The sequence below is a fragment of the Trichomonascus vanleenenianus genome (assembly GCF_965637985.1).
Source record: "Trichomonascus vanleenenianus strain CLIB 3782 genome assembly, contig: TRVA0_022S, whole genome shotgun sequence".
Classification (NCBI taxonomy): domain Eukaryota; kingdom Fungi; phylum Ascomycota; class Dipodascomycetes; order Dipodascales; family Trichomonascaceae; genus Blastobotrys; species Blastobotrys vanleenenianus.
In genome coordinates this window covers 147664-171032 of record NW_027481865.1, presented here as the reverse complement: position 1 = coordinate 171032, position 23369 = coordinate 147664, and the positions used below count along the sequence as shown (strand labels likewise).

The 23369-nt window shown below is 47.9% G+C and overlaps 12 protein-coding genes and 1 non-coding gene across 13 annotated transcripts; 5 read left to right on the top strand and 8 right to left on the bottom strand.

Annotated features, from left to right (window-relative positions):
- Positions 1 to 89: 89 nt before the first annotated feature.
- On the top strand, positions 90 to 791 carry TRVA0_022S01640 (uncharacterized protein; the record flags this gene model as incomplete). The annotated part of the gene is made up of 1 exon (XM_076685205.1): positions 90 to 791. One exon carries the CDS (start codon positions 90 to 92, stop codon positions 789 to 791), a length of 702 nt encoding a protein of 233 aa, XP_076540600.1.
- Positions 792 to 905: 114 nt separating this feature from the next.
- SAL1 (Ca(2+)-binding ATP:ADP antiporter SAL1) lies at positions 906 to 2495 on the bottom strand (the record flags this gene model as incomplete). The annotated part of the gene is made up of 1 exon (XM_076685204.1): positions 906 to 2495. The coding sequence occupies one exon, from the start codon at positions 2493 to 2495 to the stop codon at positions 906 to 908; it is 1590 nt and encodes a 529-aa protein (XP_076540599.1).
- A 1090-nt stretch (positions 2496 to 3585) lies between these two features.
- ARC15 (Arc15p) lies at positions 3586 to 4099 on the top strand (the record flags this gene model as incomplete). The annotated part of the gene is made up of 2 exons (XM_076685203.1): positions 3586 to 3798; positions 3851 to 4099. The coding sequence occupies 2 exons, from the start codon at positions 3586 to 3588 to the stop codon at positions 4097 to 4099; spliced, it is 462 nt and encodes a 153-aa protein (XP_076540598.1).
- A 125-nt stretch (positions 4100 to 4224) lies between these two features.
- On the bottom strand, positions 4225 to 5847 carry TRVA0_022S01574 (uncharacterized protein; the record flags this gene model as incomplete). Its single annotated transcript, XM_076685202.1, has 1 exon — positions 4225 to 5847. The coding sequence occupies one exon, from the start codon at positions 5845 to 5847 to the stop codon at positions 4225 to 4227; it is 1623 nt and encodes a 540-aa protein (XP_076540597.1).
- A 551-nt stretch (positions 5848 to 6398) lies between these two features.
- Positions 6399 to 7487, top strand: YRB2 (Yrb2p; the record flags this gene model as incomplete). The annotated part of the gene is made up of 1 exon (XM_076685201.1): positions 6399 to 7487. One exon carries the CDS (start codon positions 6399 to 6401, stop codon positions 7485 to 7487), a length of 1089 nt encoding a protein of 362 aa, XP_076540596.1.
- A 168-nt stretch (positions 7488 to 7655) lies between these two features.
- On the bottom strand, positions 7656 to 8354 carry EFM4 (Efm4p; the record flags this gene model as incomplete). The annotated part of the gene is made up of 1 exon (XM_076685200.1): positions 7656 to 8354. The coding sequence occupies one exon, from the start codon at positions 8352 to 8354 to the stop codon at positions 7656 to 7658; it is 699 nt and encodes a 232-aa protein (XP_076540595.1).
- Positions 8355 to 9757: 1403 nt separating this feature from the next.
- On the top strand, positions 9758 to 10465 carry TRVA0_022S01508 (uncharacterized protein; the record flags this gene model as incomplete). The annotated part of the gene is made up of 1 exon (XM_076685199.1): positions 9758 to 10465. The coding sequence occupies one exon, from the start codon at positions 9758 to 9760 to the stop codon at positions 10463 to 10465; it is 708 nt and encodes a 235-aa protein (XP_076540594.1).
- A 407-nt stretch (positions 10466 to 10872) lies between these two features.
- Positions 10873 to 10944, bottom strand: tRNA-iMet(CAT). Its single transcript has one exon. It is a non-coding gene; the product is annotated as a tRNA-Met (tRNA).
- A 2064-nt stretch (positions 10945 to 13008) lies between these two features.
- Positions 13009 to 14256, bottom strand: TRVA0_022S01464 (uncharacterized protein; the record flags this gene model as incomplete). Its single annotated transcript, XM_076685198.1, has 1 exon — positions 13009 to 14256. The coding sequence occupies one exon, from the start codon at positions 14254 to 14256 to the stop codon at positions 13009 to 13011; it is 1248 nt and encodes a 415-aa protein (XP_076540593.1).
- A 1194-nt stretch (positions 14257 to 15450) lies between these two features.
- Positions 15451 to 18783, bottom strand: KAP123 (karyopherin KAP123; the record flags this gene model as incomplete). Its single annotated transcript, XM_076685197.1, has 1 exon — positions 15451 to 18783. One exon carries the CDS (start codon positions 18781 to 18783, stop codon positions 15451 to 15453), a length of 3333 nt encoding a protein of 1110 aa, XP_076540592.1.
- Positions 18784 to 19555: 772 nt separating this feature from the next.
- On the bottom strand, positions 19556 to 20257 carry TRVA0_022S01420 (uncharacterized protein; the record flags this gene model as incomplete). Its single annotated transcript, XM_076685196.1, has 1 exon — positions 19556 to 20257. One exon carries the CDS (start codon positions 20255 to 20257, stop codon positions 19556 to 19558), a length of 702 nt encoding a protein of 233 aa, XP_076540591.1.
- Positions 20258 to 21222: 965 nt separating this feature from the next.
- On the top strand, positions 21223 to 22050 carry PET130 (Pet130p; the record flags this gene model as incomplete). The annotated part of the gene is made up of 1 exon (XM_076685195.1): positions 21223 to 22050. The coding sequence occupies one exon, from the start codon at positions 21223 to 21225 to the stop codon at positions 22048 to 22050; it is 828 nt and encodes a 275-aa protein (XP_076540590.1).
- On the bottom strand, positions 22047 to 23108 carry PUS6 (pseudouridine synthase family protein; the record flags this gene model as incomplete). The annotated part of the gene is made up of 1 exon (XM_076685194.1): positions 22047 to 23108. The coding sequence occupies one exon, from the start codon at positions 23106 to 23108 to the stop codon at positions 22047 to 22049; it is 1062 nt and encodes a 353-aa protein (XP_076540589.1).
- Positions 23109 to 23369: the final 261 nt, after the last annotated feature.

The following is a 23369-nucleotide window of genomic DNA, read 5'->3' as shown; positions in this document are numbered from 1 at the left end:
ACTAGCTTAATGGAAGCGGCCCCCTAACACAAGTATGCCAGGTAACATATTTGAACAGATAATTTTATGCCCTACATGATATTAAAATAATGCCGGTTAGTGGGCCGTTGTCTCTGACCGAACTGATGATTTCGTTCCAGCAGTTCATGATAATCTGGATCCATTGCATAATCCGAATCAGAAAAATATACCCAGAGGAGCTGTTCGAGCCATATCGATACTATGGAACCACTGTTTATCGCTGTAGGCATCCCGAAGTTTGCTCATGGATTGAAAACCTATCCATATCGTCCATTTCAATCATTAAAGACGGTACGGTGAAGAAGTGGTCTCTAGTAATCTTGGACTCGAAAGACTCGCCGCTTGAACGATTTACGTTAGATACACGCAACTTCCCAGTTGCCACGGAAAAAGAGTTCGACTTGCCATTGAGTCAGCTGGTGGAAGGGTTTTCGATATCCTGGAGAGACGTCCATGAGCAATACCGGACAGTTCTTGTGTCGACAATTACGAAGGCAGAAACAAACCCTATCACCACCGATGATACAGGCCTGACATTCACCGTGCTGATGGAGAATAATGACTGCAGCGAGATCTCGTCAACTCAGCCGCAGGCACTTTCTGAGGAGTCTCCTTGGATAGCAGCTGATAGACATAAGTTCAACACTACCAGAGTTCGTGCTCCTCGAACTATACCAATCCATTTTGCTGATATCGGCCCTTTAAGCTTCAATGCTTATCTCCAAGAAGAGAAGAAAAAGACTAAGATGATTCAGGTCGGCTACGATTAGTCCATTGTACAGTGTGATGTTTACAAATAGTAAATTAGGATGTATTTCTATGCAATGTCTATTTTCCTTTTTGTTATACACGTGTCTTCGTAAATTTTGATGCAAAAAGAATTTTTAACTCAGGTTCATCGTTGCCTTTGCATTTTCGTAAACCAAGTAGCTGATGCTGACAGCTGGAGCCACCTTGGCGAGATTTGGACCCAAGCCTCGGAAGAGACCCTTATATCCATCACGGGCAACCGTTTTCTGGAATACGTCTGTGAACCCGGTATAGGTGTAAGGGTGCGCTGTGGTGCCTTGGGCCTGAAGTCGTGTTCTTAGCAGGTTAATTGGGTAGACGACGGAGGCACCCACACTGCCACTCAGTGCGCCCATTGTCAGCACTGCCATATTATTCAGCTCAACGTCCGCTGGATCAACCCCCTGTGTACGAGCCTGGCTCGCCACATAGGCTTTTTTCATCGCGGAGAAAGTGCCCAGGTCCAATGCGGCAAACGGAAATATGCCACAAACACCGACCCAGAGACCACGGTAGAAAATTGATAAACCACCGTCGTTGAGCATTTTTCGAACTGTTTCTTTTAACAGCTGATTGCCTCGTTTGCTGGAGTACTGTGCCTCGCATTGTACTCTGAATTTTAGTGTGTCAATGGGGTAGATTGTGAATTGAGAAACCATACCGCCAATACCGCCTGCAAGGAACGTGGCTCCTCGGGACAATTCACTCGTATCCGGGACTCCTTCAAGACGGCAAAGGAACCGCTTGGCAAATTCAAAGGACCCAAACTTCATGGCTGACTCGGGGAACACTTTGATAACGTTGAGGCCGTTACCCACGAAGAAAGAGCGGACGCCACCTTGGCGCCACAGGTGCCGGATAGCGCCTCCAATAGTAGTAGGGGATTCGCTAGTGACAGCCTTTGTGGCGCCTTCGATCGCTGATTTCACTCCGCCCTCAGCAGCTGTTTTCAAAGCACTACCGCCAGTCGCTTTGGCCATTGACTTGACACTGCCAGACTGCGCAATGAGATAGACCTTGAGCCGGTCGAATGGAGCCGTGCAGGTTCGCGATACTACTCCCGCAAGGCCACCCGCAAGGAAGTAGCCTACGCCATGAAGCGTCTCTGAACTCACGAACACATCTCCTTCCGAGGACAAATCAAGCTCCTCAATGAAAAATAAATAAGCTGCCTTCAGCGGAGAGCCTGCCTGGTTCGGGATAAATATTAGGTTGTGCTTCCAATCGTAGAGCGAAATGTATCCGTCCTCGTCAGTATCCAGGGTATTGAAGAACAGCCGCACATTTTCTTCGCTCACATGCAGGTCTAGCTTCTCGAATCCATTCTTAATCTCATAGAAGTCGAGCCGCCCGTCCTTCTTGGTGTCTAACGTCTCAAACGTCTTCTCCAAGATGTGTTCGGTCTCGGCCATGTACTGCTTGAATCGCTCAAAGTCAATTAGCCCATTATCAGACTTGGATATGGTGCAATAGAGCTGCTCGACAATTTCGTCCAAGTTGTCCAGCGGTTGGTATCGATCTTCCAGCAGCTTCGTCAGATCACTAGCATCCAGCACGTGGTTTTTATTGGTATCCAGCGAGTTGAACAGCTGTTTGTATCTTTCCTCCCGTTGCTTCGAAAGCTCGGGGCCTATACACTCTTCCAGTATGTTATCGCCCTGGGCGTGAATTATATGCTGGCTCATACTTTCTGTATATTAAAAAAATTTATCCCGAGCTGTAGGGTAGAGAGAAATGATTTCTAAAAATGAAGACCGCTGTATACGGAGAAAAATAGTTTCAAGGGAATTAAGATCGCCGGTCACTGCACAGATGTGGCACGATGAAGATATATATACAGAATAAAAGCACTAGACACGTCCACAAAAGCCATCAACGACGATGGGTAGCCATCGAAGGGTTTCAAGATCGCTTACTTATTCGATGGTTTTGAATGGCCAATTCGGGGCCGCGCGAGCCCACCAATTACAGTGTACCAGAAGGTTCACCACCAACGCATTTCACAACGCTCTGAGCCTCAATTGTACAAACTGTTACCTACCTACAATACTCGGTTTATTTTATTTTTTCTATATAAATTATCTTTCCGAGCTGCTCTTCTTTGATCACTCCAAACATGTTAATTTCGTCCTTAGTATTAGTAAATTGCTATTCGCCCACTAACCAGTAGTGATAAGCGAAATGCGATGTGGAGATCCTCCTCATCTGTACCCAGTACGAGTGGCATTTGCCGATTCTATAGCCGCTGGTGACTTGCGTGACGTTCCGGTAAATTATCGTCTTTTGCTGCATCGCTTAATTGCGTCGAGTCGCCAGGATTGGAGACGTACCTTGTTGAATTAGTGAGGATGAAGACCCGTGACCTGTAATTCAATTATTGACATTTGTAGTACCGTACCTGGTTTCTAACTGACTGGAAAGAGATCTAGCTAAACCTTGAACCAAATACGTGAAAGATCCCCCGGATAGTTCAAATGGTCAAACTGTAGATCACTCTAGAAATACAAACTGGAAGTACAGCAGAGGATGTACCCAGGAGTACTACCGGTAATACACGTATATTCTCAATGCTAAATATCTGAAGAAGGGCATTCCCCTCGTTAGCAGCGCTCATCTTGATCGAAGAATGTCAATGGTCGCCGTTCACATCTAGCATTTTGGTGATGTGGTGTGCGCGAAAGTCCCAACTTCTCCCCCTGCAATTACAGTTAGGACCCCGAGACTGACGAGGCTTGGGCCCCTCCTCCGTGCTGTTCACTTACCAACATCGACAAAATGTCGGACTTTCGAAAGATTGACGTGGATGCTCTGATTCCAGATAATATTCTGACAAAGGAAGATCTGATTCCAGATCTTCCCCCTGTATCTGAGCAGGATATTTCTAGCCGGGCGCAATTGGTCCGTCAAACCTTGCAAAAGGGCGACTTTGCCGGTGCCTTGCAAGTTGCGTTGGACAACCCACCCTATGGCGGAACAGATTCTTTGAAGGTAGGTTTTTATTGTCGTTATGGCATGGATTTGCTAATATGTGGCGATTTAGGAGGTGCATCTGAAAACTGTGGTCGATATCCTTACTTCTGTCAAGTCCAATGATATCACAGGTGTTGTCCAGAGCCTGTCTGCGGAGCAGCAGAATGTGCTGGTCAAGTACCTTTATAAGGCAATGGGCTCTCCAATCGGCCAAGCTCATGGTAACGGCGGTATTATGCTCTCGTGGTTTGAGAGGACCACTGCTGTAACTGGCCAGGGCCCAATTGTCCGGTTCCTGTCGGATAGACGAACTGTGTAATTGTAACTGTTGCTTATTTATCTAGATCATGTCAACTTAGTTGTTTATTATAAAGAAAGTCCGTGATCTCCATACCTTGCTTCCCTTATTCTAGAGAACACACAACTGCCCCTTAGAAATACCGTCTATTCATGGGTATTGCTCAGCTGATGTTTAAGCTGCTTATTCTCTTTAGCCAATCGCTCATTCTGCTCAGTTAAATATTGCACATCCTGTTTCATATCCAGCCCAGTCTGCGCCAACAACTCAATCTTCTGGTCCATCAATTGCTTGTTCCGTTCATAGTCCTCGTCTAGCTGGTCAAGATACTTTTGCTCGATCATGGCAATTCGTTCTTCCGTCTCGTTGCTGAGCTCCTCTCTGACTTCCTCTTCGACTTGTAGACACCTCTCGTTTGCTTCTTGAAGGGCTTGCTCTAGTGCAATTATGCGTTGGATTAGTTCGTTGGCGTTATTCTCTCTATCATTATCAGAAGGCCAGTCTAACTCGACGAGCGTTGCAGAGGAATCTGCTCCCTGAGAGCCATTCGATACTCGCTTGGGTATTTCAATATCTTTGGCAAGCGCAGAATATCTCAAAATCTGCGATGCGGTGCTGAAGTCAGTGTACGGATCAACATTGACTAGCAGAAGCGCTTTTGTAGTGAAGTTGGCGTTGAAGACGTTGGACAACAGAAGATGCGTAAGCTTGCTGTTCCTGAAAATTGAGAAATCGCCTTTTAACCCAGAATCCCGGCCTTTTTCTCTATCCCTCTGCCTCTGTAGACACTGTCCAAGCAGCATTAACGACTTGTTTATTGCGCAAGACTCGGCAAGCCCCATTCCAGCAGTATTGGCCATTTTGTTACGTTCGGACCCGGCCAGGTCAACAATTGTGAGCGTCGATGAATGAACCTTTTTTGATCGCCTGTCCTTGGGAATTTTCTTGACTTCAATGTTGATGAACGCGTGAGATCTACTCGAAGATTCGTTCATCCCGGTTGCATTGGCCTTTCGTGCCGACAGCCCTTGTTCAATGACCCTGTATGCCTCTGCCTTCTCCGAAACAAAGATTTTCTGCATGTCGCTCAGAATGACTTTTCCATTACTATCGGTCTTCAGGTTAAGCGGTCTCCGTTTCGTTGAATCATCCAGCAGGCTGAATATTCGGTCATTGTAGATTTCCACCATAGATATATAGACACCATAGTTATACTTGGGGTCTATCTCCGTCTTTTCGGCATATAGTGAATGTGGCAGATAGTAGACTTTAGGGGAGTCTGACTTCCAGTCAAGGTATATCCCTGCCTCGACTGCTGAGGATGATCGGTGAGGATTCTTGTCGCTGATCGACTCGACGAAATCAAATTCGGCGATATTCGGCCCAATAGACTTGAACAATGTGTCAACTGCCATATGGACCATTCCAGGAGTCTTTCGGTACCCCAATACCGTATGCGATTTGCCAGACCCCGATGCTCCCATTGTAAAGAATATGGAGTCCTCGCCATCTGTCAGAGTACTTTGCACCAGCGGGAAAACCGCTGATTTGTATACATCCAGCTGGGTGCTTGGCTCGCGAAAGATACCCGAGAAATGAAAGACGTCTTCAGATTTGTACCGGCTACCTTTTGGGGGATCGATTTTGATGCTAGGTGTCCCAGGGATCACTTTCAAATAAGGCTGTTCGTCACCAGCATAGCTTGGTTTGGGCTTCAACCGTAAAAACACTGGCAGCTCAGTATCATTCGATTCAACAGTTTCTACCATTTTTCTTTAATGTGTGTATGCCCTTGCCGTAATGGCTATCTTTTAATTTTTACTTTACGTGTTAGTGCTTGTTTACGTTTTTGTTTTTAGATCTGGTCCTGCATAACGACTCGCGCGACAACGCGTCACGACGCGTGCGTTAAGGTCAGTTACGGTTGACAGATATCCATAAAATAAAATGCACATTCTCTCTACTACTCCTACCTATTTCGCGCTATACTTAATGATATATTGGACGGGTCCTCCAGACACGGCTTCACTAGGCGTTCCAAATAACGGCCCGCTAAGCATAACACAACACAGCTCTACTATCGTTACTAATTCCTTCACAATCTTCGTATATCAAAGCTACTATTATAAGCCACTATAATTAAACTGAATTCCTCTTTTGCCTTACTACACCATGGTAATTCAATGAAGGAAGAATGAGCAACCTGTAACGTACCGTGGTAGCGCGATACGTATTTAGGCTGGTTAGTTCTGCGCGCGCAGCGCCATTAATTATTTCTCACCAGTTCTCAACAGCCATCAAACAGCGCGTAGGATCAAACATGTCAGGAGATCAGGAACAATCAAAGAAACGAGCCAGGGATGATGACGTAGAGCATCCAATTGAGGAGAGTTCAAGGCGCAAGAGCCCACGGTTGGAGGATAGAGAAGCTGTAGAGAAAACACCTACCGAATCAGATGAAGTGAATAATGCAGATTCTGCCGTTGAAGATAAGCAAAAACCCGAGGAAGAAGTTAAGCCAACAGTCGAATTGAAGTCTGACGCACCTGAGCCCTCCGTATCCTTGGCAAATACCAACCCTGAGACCGAACGGCCTAAGGATGAGGCTGATTCAAAAGATGAGGAGGAGCCTTCTGGAGAGAGCACGAACGAAAAAGACGCAACGGACAAGGCTGCGCCAGATCAAGAGGAAAGCGAACTGCCCAAAAAGCCTGTCTTCGGGTCGAGTTTTGCGTTTGGGAAGTCATTCGGATCTGAGAGGAAGAACATCTTTGATACTCCATCATCTTCATCTGATGTAGCGAAATCTGTTTCAAGCAAACCCATATTCGGATCTGGTCTTGCATTTGGTGGTGCCTTTAAGGCTACCGAGAACATCTTTGATACGAAAGTGAAGCAGGGAGGGGAGAAGAACATCTTTGACTCCAATGGGGAAGAAGAAACTAAGGAAGAGGAGGAGAAGGAAGGCAGCGCTGGAGCGAAGGAGCAATACGTTCAGCTTGAGACTCCCCTTGAGGAAAAGAAAATTGAGACTGGCGAGGAGAATGAGGACTCTGTCTTTTCTTGCCGAGCCAAGCTGTACGCGATGGATCTGACACAGTCAGATCAGGGATGGAAAGAGAGAGGCGTAGGAACGTTGCATTTGAATACTATGAAGCTAGAGGATGGCACTACGAAAAACCGAATTGTTATGCGTGCAGATGGTGTCCTCAAGGTAATTCTCAATCTGCCGCTTCTGAAGAACTTTGAGGTGATGTCGGGTATGAAGAGCTCGCTGTCAAGCGAAAAGTTTGTCCGGCTGTCTGCATTAGAAAACGGCAAGCCACTACAGTATGCTTTGCGAACTTCTAGCGGAGATACCTCTGCAAAGCTATTCGATAAAATCAAGGAATTGATTCCAACGGAATAGGCTAAGGAGCAATACATGTAATTTCCTAGTGTAATATATTGTAAACAAATGAAAATTCTATTAGCATGGCAGCTTTGGAATGCAATTTTCGTAGTTGAAGCAATTATAAGAGTAGTTGAGGATTAAATGGGTTAGTGTCTGGTATTACCTGCTTCAAGTACAGATGTTCTATTCTTTTTTCGTTAGCCGGAATGCAATAGTGCAAACAGTCTGTCCCTTCCTTCCTCCAAATTCAAACGACGGATACTCTGCAGTCCGCCACACTTCAAATGCGCCGCCTCTCGCGATGTGACCAATCAGTTCACTCTCGGCAAAGTTGCACGAAGTAATCAAAAAAATCCCCTCGGGCTTGACCATATCTTTCACCATCTCGACGTATCGCTCAGTAGAGGAGAAACCGTCATACTTCGAATCAGAGAGTGAGATGGCATCAAAAGTACCCTTATCGAGAACAATATCCCACTTCAAGCCATCTACGTTCCAAGAATTGTCCGTAAGGATATCAGCTGGAAGGAAATTGATTCCTTCGCTCAGACCTTCTTTCTCAGCAACCATTCGAGCGAACTCAACCGAGGGTTCAGAATAGTCGACTCCAAGAAATTCGCCTTCATAGCCCGCATCTCGCAGGGAAAACAATAGCCGACCATTGCCTGTGCCCAAGTCGATTACACTAGCAGAGCGTCCGTCTATCTCCCCTTCTTCATCGCAGGACACTAAAAGATCAACCATTTTTTCCTCCGCGCCTGAATCGGCGAACCAGCACTCTCCAGTGTCGTCATCATTTTCTAAGAAATTTAACTTTTCGCGATCATAAAACTGATCCCAGTAGTTCTTGGTCCCCAGCTTTGAGGGTTCGAAATCTGCCATCATGAGTGTGATGGATATGGGTCGTTGAGCTGGGGTATCGAGCATTTCGTTGAACTCGAAATTTCACTTAACTTGAATACTTGACAACTTACTTAACTCCATGCTAGGTGACAGTTGTAGGAAGATAGCTCAATACCACAACCAATATGCTTCTATCTGTCAACAGACGCTCATAATTTAAGCATTTTCTATTGATTTAGTCCCTATTGAGCCTTTCGAATCTATCTATGTATAGTCATTAGCCTAGTTGCCATGCAATTGACTGCTAGTTAAAAAGTCTATAAAAGACGATTTACCTAAAGGTAGCACATATTGTGGGGCGAATATAAAACCTTCACTAGTAGGCTGCTGCACTGAAAAGCACTTTTTATGCCCAATTCATATCTCCCACGTCAATTGAGAATATAGATACACCGCAGGCGAAAGATCAATGTTGGGTGCTCCCGGTGCTAGCGCAAAATACACTCCATGCACCACTCCAGCAAACAGCCGTGATTGAGAAGTAATGAGGCTCCGCTGCGACCTCTCCAGCTGGACCTAATAAAAGTAGGCACACTCTTTAGAGGTTCTCTATGGAACAAGCTATTTATGAGAAGTTTCGAGGTATGAGCGAGGAGAAACCCAAAGGCATGCCCTCACTCCGCGCACAGAACTATTACTCTCTCAACTCACGAGTTCAGGGGGAAAGAAGCGGAGATAGGCGCAACAAAACGCCCAATGCTTGTTACAAAGCGTATTTGGAGGACGTTGAAACGGTTGGACTGGACAAGGTGAATAAAGCCCAGCTGTGTCGCAAATTCAATGTCTCAAAGGACACTTTCTCGCGCTATCTCTACACGAGACGCAACCGTCCAGAGGTTATCAATGAGTAGATGATGTAACTCCCGCCGGAAGCAGAAAAATCTCTGCGGCTGCACCTCCCCGTAGCGGCGAGAATTACAGGCGGTGCCATTACATCCGAGCTTATTACCTTTCTTGCTTCGGAGCTGAAGAAGCTGGAAGTCAGGAACTGCGAGCATGTAGAATATTCGACTCCATCGAGCCGATGGATTGACAGGTTTATGGTCCGCAATTACTTTAAAAATGCGCAATATGTTAAAGCGGGGCTTGAGCAGCTACGTATAACGAAAGCAGATGCTCAGACATGGTATGCGAAGCATGAAGGGATGCTAGCATTGACTCCGGCAAGTAGCGTTTGGAATATGGGTGCAATTGGCTTTGACCTTGCCGGCGGGATGTAAAAATTGTCTTCGCCGACGCCATGAAATACAAGGCAGTAATAGGCAGCGGTAGAGGTTGTGCGACCGCAGTTGATTGTATCAGTGCTACGGGGAAAAAGCACCTCTGCACGGCATGGAGAGAATATACAACGAGCTAATGACCTTGTTTCGAAAGAAGGGTGGATGGCCACAGCAAATGAATCTGGTGCAATTACAGCTGATGCGTACTGTGAGTGGATAAAGCACTTTGACGAGCATACCGAGACGGCAACGGATGCTAACTTCAAGCGAGTACTACTCACTGGTGGGAATACCATTGCAGATAATAGGGCAAGTGATTTGTTGAGCTTTGTCGCTCTATATGGAATTGAAATAATTGTCATACCCACGGCACTCATGCGAGCAATTCAACGGTTAGAAGTGCGTTTTATTGGATCGCTGAAGGAGAAAAGTGACAAGACGATAGGGGCCCTCAGCGATATAGCTGGCAGCGATGGTGGACTGATAGACAGCAGCCGTGGCAATTGGCTCTCTGCGTATTGCAGAGCCAGGCGTGATATTCGGCCTCATGCGATACAAATGACATTCAAGTACGCGAGAATCAGCCCGTGTAGACAATTCTGGCGGCAATGCATTCTCAATGGCATATTGCCGTTGGATGTGAGCAACCGCTTAAGAGGTGACGACTTGCACCTGTTTATCGAGGATTTCAAGGTTATTTGGGACTCCATTGCTGAAAGCGACTACTTACGGGTAAAGAACTCCGAACAACTGAAAGAGAAGGTAAGGGTTTATTTTCCCATCGATTCGCTGTCACAGGATGAAGACGTTGGAATAGACGTGCTGCGGACTACCGGTATTAGAATGGCACTTGAGGATTTGGACGTGTAGCAGTGGCTGGAATTGAAGGAATATCCAGGGGAAACGAGAACTGCTAAACTCATTTGTCTGAGATGAAGTACGTTAAAGACGTTTGTCTATGATTAACTTTGGCAATACAGTAGCAGATAATAGCCGAATGGGGCATAATAATAATAGCATTAGAATTGTATATATAATGCTTATATATTATATAGGGGATATCATATATATACCCAGGGCCATTTCGAAATGGGGTAGTTAACGGACCAAAACTGAGCGAGTTACCGGTATTCATTTTGAAGACAAAAAAAATTGGCTGTGGCAGGTTTCAGATCCGGCTCCCCAGTAGACATGTATAAATGAATTCGCAACAATTATAATGTTAATTAACGTTAATTCACCTTAGTGTAGTTTCCCTGGCCAAAAAAGGAAAAGATTAGCGGCGCTTGGTTTCGATCCAAGGACATCAGGGTTATGAGCCCTGCGCGCTTCCGCTGCGCCACGCCGCTTCACGTGATTTTGTTCTCAATTGAAATATAAGAAGTCCGAAAAATCAACTTTTCAGTCGCATTATATCGCGTTTTTTTCGTGTTTTTTCTAGCTCTCAGCATAGATTCTGTCGACTGAATCAGATTTATTTTCTTAGCTCACCTGTTCATCGTGTTTGAGCCTCTTATTGTTTTGAGAAATTTCAGCTGGCTGGATCGGCCATCGATGGTGCGCGCCCCCGTCTCAGGGGAAAACGCACGGCTGTGTGAATGGCCGCTGCAGAGAGATAAGCTCGCTCCAATACCAGTTGATGCATTTTCCTTTAATTACTTATCGCGTGACCTATTAAGGAGGTCTACTACTCCAGCATATTTTATCCACAAATATACAATTCGGTAAATAATAGTAACATTGATTAAAGTCCGTACAATTCGCGGGACGTAAGTGAACGACAACTGAACATTCACTGCGGTACCGTACAATTGAAACGGGCTACAGTAAAAACTAAAGGAGAATCCATTCATTGAACAGTTCACAAATATTATTCTAGATTACCGTTCGCGACGACGACAGGGTCATGCTTTTCTCCTGTAGCTGACCCAGACGAATTTACGAACGCACCGGTCAATACCGGTACAAAACAAGCAACTAAGGCGAACCTGTTTGCGATTGGGCAATCGTAAAAAATCCCGGCGATCCAGCATGTTAAGCAGGGTCAGACGTTTGAAAATATGCTGACGCGTAGCATACGTTACACGTAGTAGTACTACTGTAACTGGCTGAAAAATATGTACCAGCTCATGGGATATCCAAGATATACGCTTCACGGTAATAATACTTATATACGCATGCCATTCACAGACATGCTAGCTGACTCACTGACAAAGCGACGAACTAAACTACGGTAGTACAATACCAATAGTACTACAGGCAGTTCGGGTAGTTCGGTACCAGTAATACAGTAGTACCGATACTGCCGATAGTAAAGTACGAACACTGATAGAAGCCTTTTTCTTCTTATCCCTTTGAGTCATAATTTGAAATGCGGTAAGGGACAACGAATCATGGTACACTTAACAAGGCTATGCTCGCTAAACTCCATTTAGTATCGATTCCAATATACGACTACGCAGCTTAGTGACGAGTCTTACAAACGTGATGCGCAAGGCCAAGAGTGACATGACGAAAAGTTTCTGATTACAGTAGTAGGTACTACGATAAGATGAATCAGTCGGCGAACACAGCTGAGAAAAGAGAATCAGATCATACAAGGTGAAAGAAAAAGACAAGCCGCATGGCAAGGCTGAACCCGTCAAAGTTCACAAGATCTGTTTCGTGGCAGAACCAAGATGTGTGTGGGGAAGGCAACACATGACCAGCTAAGAGTCAAAGGTGGTGCCTGGATATACGATAAGACAAATTATGTTTCCAGCCGCATAATCTACTAAACAATAAAGGCCGGAGTGCGACAGGGCTTGAGGAGAAAGTACGGACTAAGCCTCCGTGAATCCTTGTGACGAATACGCGTTGTGGGATTTTACGACCGTTCTTTTTTTTTTTCTTCTTCTTCTTGTTTGAATCCTCCACTTTGCAAACCTTGAATTCTGCAGCTGCTGAAAAATCACAGATCCGCAAAACTTCCGTAAACCAGCTCCATACAAGCGAACGCAAGTCGGATAAGATAATAATAATAAATCCTTCCCTACACGTTTTTTTTATCGTGCGTATTTTACGTACAATGCGCTAATCGCTGTATGTGCATGCATAAATCTTATGCATGTTTCAGGGATCGGTATACGCTAAACGATGTTATTATTAATTCAAGCGATAAATATGGGACCATTATGTGCTATGAGCCGAATATCGGTGCTGCAATGACGTGATTATTACATGTTCAAATATTAGATATATATTTTTGGTTAGTTCAAACATAGCAAATAAATAAATACGTAGTGGGGAATTATATCACACGTGAGTCATAAAGTCGTTACACAGTCGTAATGGTTGTATAGTAAAAAGCAGCGCACAGGCTTATGCACAAGCAAAGCAAGGAGGGGAAGATTGATGCAGCAACAGCATGGAAATTATTCAAACTTCGACCTGGGTGGGTCGTCGTCCTGGGACGTCCGGGGCGACGGGTAGAAGTCTAGGTCCTCTGGTTCCAGTCCGTCGGATTGCACAACGAACACAGGCACCGCGAGCTTCACCGCGGTCTTGCAATACTGGACAGATACATGCATGCGATAGGCCCGGGTCACCATGCTCGTCGAGAAGGACGGAATGAGGTGCGGGTTGTCTAGCGGAATGGCGACAGGGATCTTGAGCCTCCTCGAGTACCCACCGGCGACCTGCTCCAACAAAGTCTTGAGCTTCTGGCGCGAAATCTCCTCGCTGTGGGTGCGCAGGTCGGTGTCCCCCGGGATCGGGACGTATTCGAGCTTCTTACCCGAAGTGATGGTGTATGAGACGATACGTACTGAGACCTCCACCTCCGGGTCGTCGACGCTGCTGCAGTTCTCTAGCGTCACGCCAAGATCGACCGTCATGGGGGCGTGCTGGAGGACGTTCACGACCAGCGGCCTCGCAAGGGTCGCCGAGAGCTTGGCCCCACTGTCGCGTCGCTTGAACAGCCCATCCCGCACCGGGGAGACCTCGTGCACCAGAGAAGACAGGCAGGCCGACGAAGGCGGCGGGTAGTACGGGACGACGCTGACATACTTCGTCGCTTCGTGGAGCACGCCAATGGACGTGTGGAATCGCGCTCGAATGGCGTAGCCGACGCGTGCTGACAGGTCGCTGAGATCTCGTTCACTCGGATGCGACCCGCCTACGCTGCCCAGCGCTGGAGGCAGCCTTCTATGCTCGTGGACCGGCGAGTTCGTGTTTAGCTCTCCCGGTACCGTGAGGGTGAAAGGGTATTCGTAGGTATACTGGGACTGGAAATTGCGATGACTTGGGTATGAGTCTGCTGGAAGCGTGTAGCTGTCGACTGGCACAGAGCGGGTTATCCTCAGCGACCCGCAGGTGCTTGGAGAAATGGTCGATTCGATCATGACGAGCTCCACTGTGACGAACTGGGCCTCTCGATCCGCTCGCAGCGAAACCGAGAGCCGGCCCGTGATGATGTCGCCAATGCGGTATCCGCTGGATTCTGACTGCTGTGCGTACACTGTGATTCCATCTCCAGTGAGTAGCTTCAATGGCGGATCAATCTTGAGAATCAGAGGCTTCATAGGACTGCTATTAATCACGCGGTCATGAACCTCTACGCCGGACGAATAGTCCGGCAAGGGCTCGAATTCATAGGGGGGCAATGATACCACTTCGGTCATTGCTGTATATTTCTCTAGGACAAACTTGTCTTCATACTTTTCCATTCCCTCTGTCAGATATATATATGAACTCGTTGATCCAGTTATTCGGTTCTGCGTCTTGCTGTGTCCCGGTTGATCACAATGCAGTCATTATGCGTTCCGGCAGGGTCTCACCGCCGATCTAGAAGAGACCCTGAGACAGGTACGCGAGGGGGCCTAGAACCCGCAGCAAACAAAGTGGTCACGATGATTCATAGTGTGCATATGACGCGCGCGAAACCGGGCCGCACTGTACGGCTGTACTAACTCCGACTCATACAAGGGTGCTGACTGAGCGTGGGGAAGGCTGAGTGGGATTTGGTCATCATTTGGCAGAGACGATGGATCCAACCTAACCTCGAAGTTGCGGAGTTGTCATGACTAAGAGGCGCATTATTATGTAAGGCTGCAACCGCTTCGCCCGCAAACCAGTTGTAGCGGGCTCCGGCATACGTCGTAGGGGCAATACAGTCATGGCGGTATCAGGTGAAGTGTGTAGCACATTGGAGGGAGGGTCTCTGTGTATTTCGGAGGCCGCTAAGATTGGTTATATCGAGAAAATCACGTCACATTCATATGGTAGCTTGGAGACCGTTGGAGTGTTCAAAAGAACGAGATCGATCACGTTACTGGCGTCCTATAGGTATCGAGCAATAGGTTCTTTGCGGAGACCGGTTGATCCATTGAATCTTGAAGAGAAAACGGTCAAATCACATTGTACTTGTTGCAGCTATCTTGTATGGTATATGGTATACTTGAATTGTCTTTGGAATCACATTACTCGGCCTGATCTGATGTGGATCGTCATTTGTAGTACACTACAGTACAGTAGCAATACAGTAGGTAGTTCGCAGGATAGTGACAGTAGTACTGGTTACCCCATGATACCCGGTAACGCGTAACGGTAAACTTGATGCACCGTAACTCATAATTGCAGCTTTAACGGGCATAATATCCTGAGCCGCGTAATAATAGCTTTAAGCAGTAACCGTTGTAACGGTGTGCGGTACGTACATATGGTTACATATGGGAAATTTACCTGTACACCTGTAAGCGGTAACCGTTTTATCGATGGAAAATGCTGCATAAAGTTACATATGAAAGATTAACAGATCATTACTAGAAATATACGGAGAAATATACTATATCATTACTAAAGGTGCTTTTTTTTGCTTAGAGCAAGTTGGCAAGGTGCGGCTTCGACGAAACGAGGCCGTGCTGCTCAGACTCAAGATACTTGAGCAAGTCCACGAGCTTGTGCTTGAGAGCATCGCTCTCAATCGGGTAGACGACTTCCTGGCCCGGGTAGATAATTCGGTTGACGTTGTGCGACTCTATCTCAGCCTGTCGCGCAAAAACGCCGTCGAGCACGGTAACGATCTCACTTCGCAGACCGATGATGGTCTCGTTTTGCTGCTGGAACAAAGTCAGGAACAGCTCGAAGATAGGCGTATTCTCCTCAAACCCGTCCTTAAGTGGCAGCCGGCTCACGAGTACCGGCAAAACCTCGCCCAGGGGAATGAGGTCAGGATACTTGAGCGTCATCCGAGCCACGCATCCGCAAGCATTGGCCAAACCCTGGTCGTTGCTGTCGACCTCATTGTCCACGTTACCAAAGGTCCGCGTGTTCTTATCGACCTTTTTGAGCAATCGCTGTAGCTTCTGGAGAATATGGACGTACTCGCCCCGCACCGTGTTGGAGTCCTCCGAGAAGTAGCAAAGCAGACCAATGCCGAAAGCAGCATTACTTCGCACCTCGAGGTCCTTATCACCGAGCGCCTTGATGAACAACTGCAGGAAGTCCCCCGTCCACTCCGAGATGTTCTGTCGCAGGCCATTGACGATCTCAGCAAGGGCGCCGGTAGCGCATGCCCGTTCTCGAGCGCTCTTGGTTCGAGTGTATTTGACCATGGCCTCGATGAACGTAGGGAGCAATGGCTTGAAGTTGGCGCCCATAGCAGTGGCAGTCTGCACAACAACGTCCATACAGTTGTCAATAAGATCTTCGTCGTACTCAGAGCTCTCCTGTTCGCCTTCAAGGTCTTCCTTGTCGTCGTAGCCCAAATCGTCGTCCTCAAGGGTCTGGCACGGGTGGGTCTTATTGAGGATGAGCAGAAGCTCGCCAACAAGCTCCTGGAGCTCCTCCTCACCCCCCAAAAGGGCTGGACCGCCGGCCTTGAGGGCCAGCGCGAATCTGTAGCAGGTGGCAGAGACAGAGGTCAGCTCCTCGGCGTTCTGCAGCATATGAATAGCGCCCTTCAGAGCGAGGCCAGCCAGGGTCTTGACCGGTTCACCGAGGGCGTAGCTCGCCGGGAAGCCCGGCGTCCATGGGCCGGCACCACTAAGCCGGAACATGGTCGTGAAGGCATTGAGCAGCACAGCCACGGCCGCCGAGGCCAGGGTCTCATCGTAGTGGTCAGACAGCTCCTTAACAACCTCAGTTGTCTTCTCAAGGTAGCTGGCGAACGCACCCTGGGTAGACAGAATGAGCTCCGAGATGGTTTCCAGTGCAATCTCCTTCTCGGAGACAATGGCGCTGGTGACAGCCAGTTGGTTCTCGGTCTCATCCTCGTCCTCCTGGCCGATAATGTCCTCATCATCGTCCTCGTTGAGAAGGTGCTCGAGCTCATTCTGCTCGAGGCACTCAATGAGCAGCGGCACGATCGTGTGCAAGTGCTCAGCAAACTCCTCGCCGTAGGCCCGGGCAATGGTGCCCACGAAAATCATGCCGCACTCCTTCATTCGCGAGTTGGAGGAACGCATGGCCTTGACGCCGGCGTCCATGAGCGGTGGCATGTATGGTCGGAACTCGTCACGGCCTACTGCGCCAGCGACAGAGCCCAGCAGATCAAGGGTGATGCCGCACAGAGCAATCTCCTCCTGCGGCAGTTCCTCAGAGTCCTCTGGGATGCGCACGAAGGACTGGACAGCCTGGATGGTCGTCTCAAAGTAAGGCTTGAACGCCGGTCCAGCGGAGGTAGCAGCTGAGGAGATGGCGGCGACAATGGTGCTCTTGAGCGAGATATCCTGAGCCGAAGCGAGAAGCGGAAGCAGCTTGGGCACCAGGGTATCGAGGTACTTCTCGGTGATGACTTTTCGGTCGAGCACCTCGAGGATGGCGTCGAGTGCCCGGCATGCGTACCTGCCCACGTTGAGCGAGCTGGCAGAGCTCATGATGTTGAATACCAGCGGGATGAGCGTCTCGTGCTCAGAAGCAACGAGCTCCTGGAGCTCCTGAGCGAGCGAACCCAGAGCCCTCAAGGCGTCGACCTTGACAAGCATGTTCGGGTCGTTGAGCGCCTGGACGATAACCTGGAGCAGGTCGTCAATGTGGTTAGCAATGTAGTCTGGAGAGCCCTCGACGACGCCGGCAATGGCCAACAGAACTGCTCGCTTCTGTCGGGGGTCCTGGGAGTGGATGGCCTCTGGGACAACTTCGAGGAGCGGCACGACAACGTGGGTCGGCGGCAGGGAGTAGGAGAGCCCTTCAATAAGCCGCTCCGCCAACAGGACCGGGGAATCCTCGAGATCTTCGTCATCCTCGCTCTCTGCGTCGAGACCCTGGGCGATGATCTGGAGGGCCGTCTTGAGCATGACCGGGCCAAGCTTGAGGCTCTGGATCTTGGACTTCTTGAATCGCACGGCGGTCAACAGGAACTGCAGGGCCGGGTTTCGCATGTCCTCCGAAAGTCCCGTCTCGCTGGCGATGTCGCGGAGCATGAACTGCACGAGGTCGCCCAAGTGCTTGGAGATGAGCGCTGGGTCAACGACCAGCAGCGTGTTGAACACCTCAAACACTTCAGAAGCGCCCTTCTCGTCGTCGGCAGAAATCACCTGCTTAAGCACTTCGACCATGGAGGGCACGATCTTTCGGAACAGCTCAATTGGGTTGTTGGAGTCCCGTCGGTCGACATCCGCAGCAATGAGAGTCTCGGCAAAAGCGCCGAGACCCAGTACGGTCGAAACTCGCACCTGCAGCGACTCTGGGTCGTTGATAGTCTGTGAGAAGAGCTGGAGCAACTCCGTCGGAGCCTCAATGAGGGTGCCGACGTTGGCCTCGAGCAGAGTGTAGATGACGTAGATGGCGACCTCTCGCTCAGCGGCGTTTGCGGATCGCGTCGTGTTATGCAAAAATGGCAGCAGCTCTGGCCACTGGTCATCATCGAGGTCCATCATAGCAATGGTCGAGATGACTCGCGACGAGGTGTGTCGCACGAGTGCTTGGTTTTCGGCCAGGGTCGAAGTCAAAATCGAAGATCGAATCCCAGACTTGACCGAGTCGTCTAGGTCGTCCCAGAACTTGGAAACGAGCTTTCGCGCTTCGACACCAGCCAGCTGTCGGATCTGCGCGTCCGGGTGCTGCTGGAGCAGGTGTACGAGCGCCGGCAGACTCTGCGAGTGAGTGTAAAACTCGCTCTGGAGCTTCGTGGTCGCCGCATTCACGGTCTGTGGAGCCGTAATCTGCTTCAGAGTGGCCTCCAAGCTACTTAGAAATGTCTGATCCATCCTGGCAATGTTTGAATGGCCGATAGAACCTGTTACTCAGGACAGAGATGATGGTGAAAAAATCGTCTATCGCTGGACTTTTTTTAAAAAAATTTGCCGGCCCGGGAAAAAATTTAGTTCGAACGGCTGTACACCGTTGAAATTAAGGGGTATCACACAGAATGATATCATTGCCATTGATTATCATTACCAGGAAATTGGCTAATGAAATGATGCGGCATTACATATTACCTGAGAAGTTCCTCGGATCTCAAGTTAGAATGAGCCAGATCTGGATATATCTGTCCATGGCATTTTGTATTTCCATATTGGGAATGATGAAACATGCGTGCGGCTCGGTTTACACTACCACAACAGGTATTACGGTAGTACCGTATTATCGCACTTGGTCAAACCATTATTTCATTGATGTATAAAGTATATATAAGTTTTAGTTCTACTTACCGCATAATGTTGAAGCATTGATTTAATACACCAGACGGCCAATGTGCTGTAGCTGCCAAGTGCCGTAGCTCACGACGCAATCCATAGACTCTCAAAATGGCTATTCTAACGGTGAAAATAATTATGGAGTAGCCATTAAATAGAGTCCACCCTCTTTAATTGGTGCACGCGCGCCCAAAGTTTCTTTTATAAAGTTTTTTCCATTAAACAGATACGTGATGTGCAGCATAGTTTTCACATCATGAAATAGACATCATGGTATAGCCTCGAATGTCCTGCTGTTGCAAGCTAGCCTGTTGCCGTGACCTAATTTGTCTTTCCTCGGCATTTAGATTGGCTCTTTATTTCCTCCCGTTTGCTCTTGATACAAACGTAATCCCTGAAGCATTTCAAGAGCTTCTTGGTGAGATACAACTCTAAGCTGTTCAACTTCTTCGTCTGAATCCTCTGGTTCTTCGGGTTGGAATCTTGCAATAATCTGCTCTTCAATCTCATTGAGATTGTCAACTACATCCTCTCCCGCTGGATTGAGGAATGCGTTGATATCCATCGCCTCTCGGATGAAATGTTCATCTCGTAACTTCCTGATATCATCTGCAATTTGAGTCAACACCTCTGGACTACTGGATGTGACCTGTTCACCATAGATCCCCTTACGAAAACTATTTTGAATAATAGCTGTTTTGACATTTTGTTCCCATGCACCAATTGCCCATCTAATCGCAAAAAGAATATTCATCGTAGAAAGAGGATCTTCTCCAGCTTCATATTGAGTAAGGAGGAAGCGAACCCAGCGCCTTCTCCAATGCACTTTCCATGCTCGGATTATACCTTGGTCTAACGGTTGGAATAAGCTTGCCGAATTTGGGGGTAACCAAACAACCACAACGTTTTTAAGACCCTGACCGCTGTTTGCAACCGTATTAACAGCAAGCTCGTGCGCCGTGAAGTTATCCATGATAAGGAGAATTTCACGATTCAGTCGGCTGTCAAACCAGCATAGCCATTCTAAAAAAATGCTACTGGTCATCCAGGCCCTTTTATTGCTTCAATAAACAAGATTAAAATTGTTAATATCAACGTTCGCGGTATTAAATGCTCGTGGGTTCTTCGCCGTTCCAATCACCCAGAGCGGAACTACATCAGAGCCATCCATATTACAACAAAAGTGGATTGTAATCCGCGCTTTATCTTTCTTTCTTCCGGGAAGACTTCTCGTCGACAAGCTCTTATCTGGGACAAGCTTCCAAAAGAGTACCGACTCATCGCAGTTGTATACATCTCGCGGGTCATATTTTGTCATAACCCAGCGAACCTTCTCCGTGTCAATTTCAGCCTGTTTGGAAACACTTCCAGCCTCTCCGTGCTGAGCGTAGGCCTTTATTGAATACCGATTTTTGAAACATTGAAGCCATCCGTTACTGAAAGCCGGCATTTCTTTCCCTTCATTGCGAGGATCTATACTCCAAAAGTAACTCGCTTTTTTTTCTCACAATCGCGCTTGTGATCCTTATCTCCTTCTCTGCGTGTTTAATCCAATCGTATAAAGCTTCCTCGACTTCTGGCCAATGCTGGACTCGTAGTCGTTTAGTGCTTGGATCAACTTTACGATTAGTTCCACGCTTGCCTGGATACTTTGGCTCGGACTTAAGTATTTTACAAACTGCTGAAGGCGATATTGTCCGGTTATAAGTCGAACTAAACCACTGTTGGAGCTGGAAAATTGAGCTCAAGCTGTGCTGAGCCTTGTACTCACGTGGAGCCCATTTTTGCTCGATTGTGATAGCTTCGAGCCCATAGTTGGTTAATAGAACTTTGAATGGTGAAACCTTTTGGGACTCGGAAAATTTCCTGTAACCATTTTGTATTGGGATTTTACGGCATTTTTAACACACGTCAAATTTCTTTTACACAGGTTTCTCTTTAAGAGGGATGACTGTACCTCACATCTAACAGTCTTACAAAGTTGATCTCCAATACTAGACGATCTTGAGAATGAAGAAGATCCCGAGAATGAATAGGATTGGGCAACTGAGGAGCTACTTCACCGCCAAGAATACGACAAGAAGAACTAAAAGAACCCCAAGCATATCTCAAGGGCCGAAAGTACCAGTTCTCGAAGACATCTTCAAACCCCCGAAAGATCCGGCCTTCAGATATGTGACCAAAGACACCCCGATCGCAAGCTCTCCGCGAGAAATCAGAGGTGTTTTCGCGCCGTTTATTCAGCATATTTTCCAAGGGAGGCAGATCCATACTACCCCCAAAGCATACAATTGCGAGTATTTCACGGCGTACTACTTCCCGCCATGGCACTACATCAGCTGGGGACGCAAGTCACGGCCCGCTCTCGTCTCGCTATTCGAACCTGGCCAGCAATATAACGGCGCAGATCTGTCGAAAATACCATATAAAGTGATCGCCCAAACAAGATCAAAGAACCCCATGGACTATGCGTATTGGAGGAACTATATTACAAAATCGCTATCAAAGCAGCTATACAACGGGTTTCACAACGTGCCCAATAGTGTGGACGGCACGTTTCTTGTGCGCTCTAAGAAAGTAGCCGAGGACGACAAGGTCCTGGAGCTCCATGTCACACGAATGCTGAAGAAGGCGGCTGAAATGGCCAACAGTGAACAGACCTGGATCAAAACGGCGAACAACAAGTTCAGCCAGGGCCTCAGCAAGTTCAATCAGCTCCTAGTGCAGCGACATATTGCCCCGCTGAAGATCCCCAACCAATTTCTGGAGGCCGATTGGCGGGCAGAGCCAAAGCCAACAAGACAGAAAAAAGAAGAAGCCAAAGTGGGTAGAGGCTAAATCCAGTCAGGAGGGTTGCATTTAAAACTCCATTGAGACGATGAGTACTCCATAGCGTGGAGGTTGATGCCGAGATCAACGGGATCCGCGTAAATGTTAACGCCGCATTCGCTGCAGACCTCTCCCGTGTGCTTGCGAGATCTTCCCTGTTTATAAGCTTCTTGAAGAGCCGCAAATAGCGCTACACACTCCCCCTCTTCTTGATTGTGAACGGCAAGGAGCAGCTCCCGCATCTTGGGCTGGGAGTAGACGCTGTCGTTGATAATGGGGAAGCCGAGCATGCATAGATGCTTCCTAATCTGATGCAACCTTCCAGTACTAGGGAGACACTCCACTATGGTGCAGTTATCAGACGGACTATATTTCAATGCTTTGAAGCATGTCTCCGCCTGTCGACACCCACTCTTCGCCCTCTGCGCGAACGCTTCCGTAGGCAGAGTAAATGAAAAATCACACAGCCGGTAGGTGCACATCTCATGGTCTGGGAACTGGCCTTTTACCCGTGCCAAGTACCGCTTTTGGACCGTGCGATCCTGTAGTTTTCTGCCCATTGTGCTTGCAATAGAGGAGTTCTTACCTAACACGAGAAGCCCCGATGTCAGCTTGTCCAACCGGTGGATGGGGTAAATCTTGTATCCGAGCTTATCCTGCATGATCTCGGTCACAGTATTCGATTTGTAGCTACCTGACGGGTGAACGGGCACGCCCGAAGGCTTATCCACGACTACTAAGTCATCAGTCTCTGTAACCACTCTGATTTCCTTGGCCGGGATAGGCGGTTCGTGCCAGTGGACATTGTACTCGAGAACATCGTGATTCTTAAGACTCAGCTCATCTAGCTCGTCCATGCAGTAAGAACCAGGCGGATTGCGCCCCCGCAGGACCTTAACTCTGCCTTCTGCAATAGCTCTGGCGTGCTCGGACTTAGACTGAAGCTTGAACTCGTTCGTAAGCACCGTGATCACGGATCGGTCAAACCACCGTTCTTTGCAGTTTATCCGGTTTCGGACGTAGTACGGCTTGACTTTCCTCAGCCCGTTTTCTATGTGAATGCTCATTGAAATTCTCCGTACGACAGCCGTACCCACGCCAAATTTCACCCCTGGCAAGATCCTACCCTATAGTGCTTCAAGGGCTATTCCTGTCTCCAACCAAAAGGCTTGACAGCAAAAGGTTTGACAGTTTTGATATAATGCCCCCACTGTCGGTCCAATAATATGCCACGGAAAAAACGGCGAAGTGCAATACCGTCGCCGAGTTGCATATAGCTTTGCATGTACGTTTAGTGGGGGGGCCTACAGGTTCGGAGACCTAAGGTG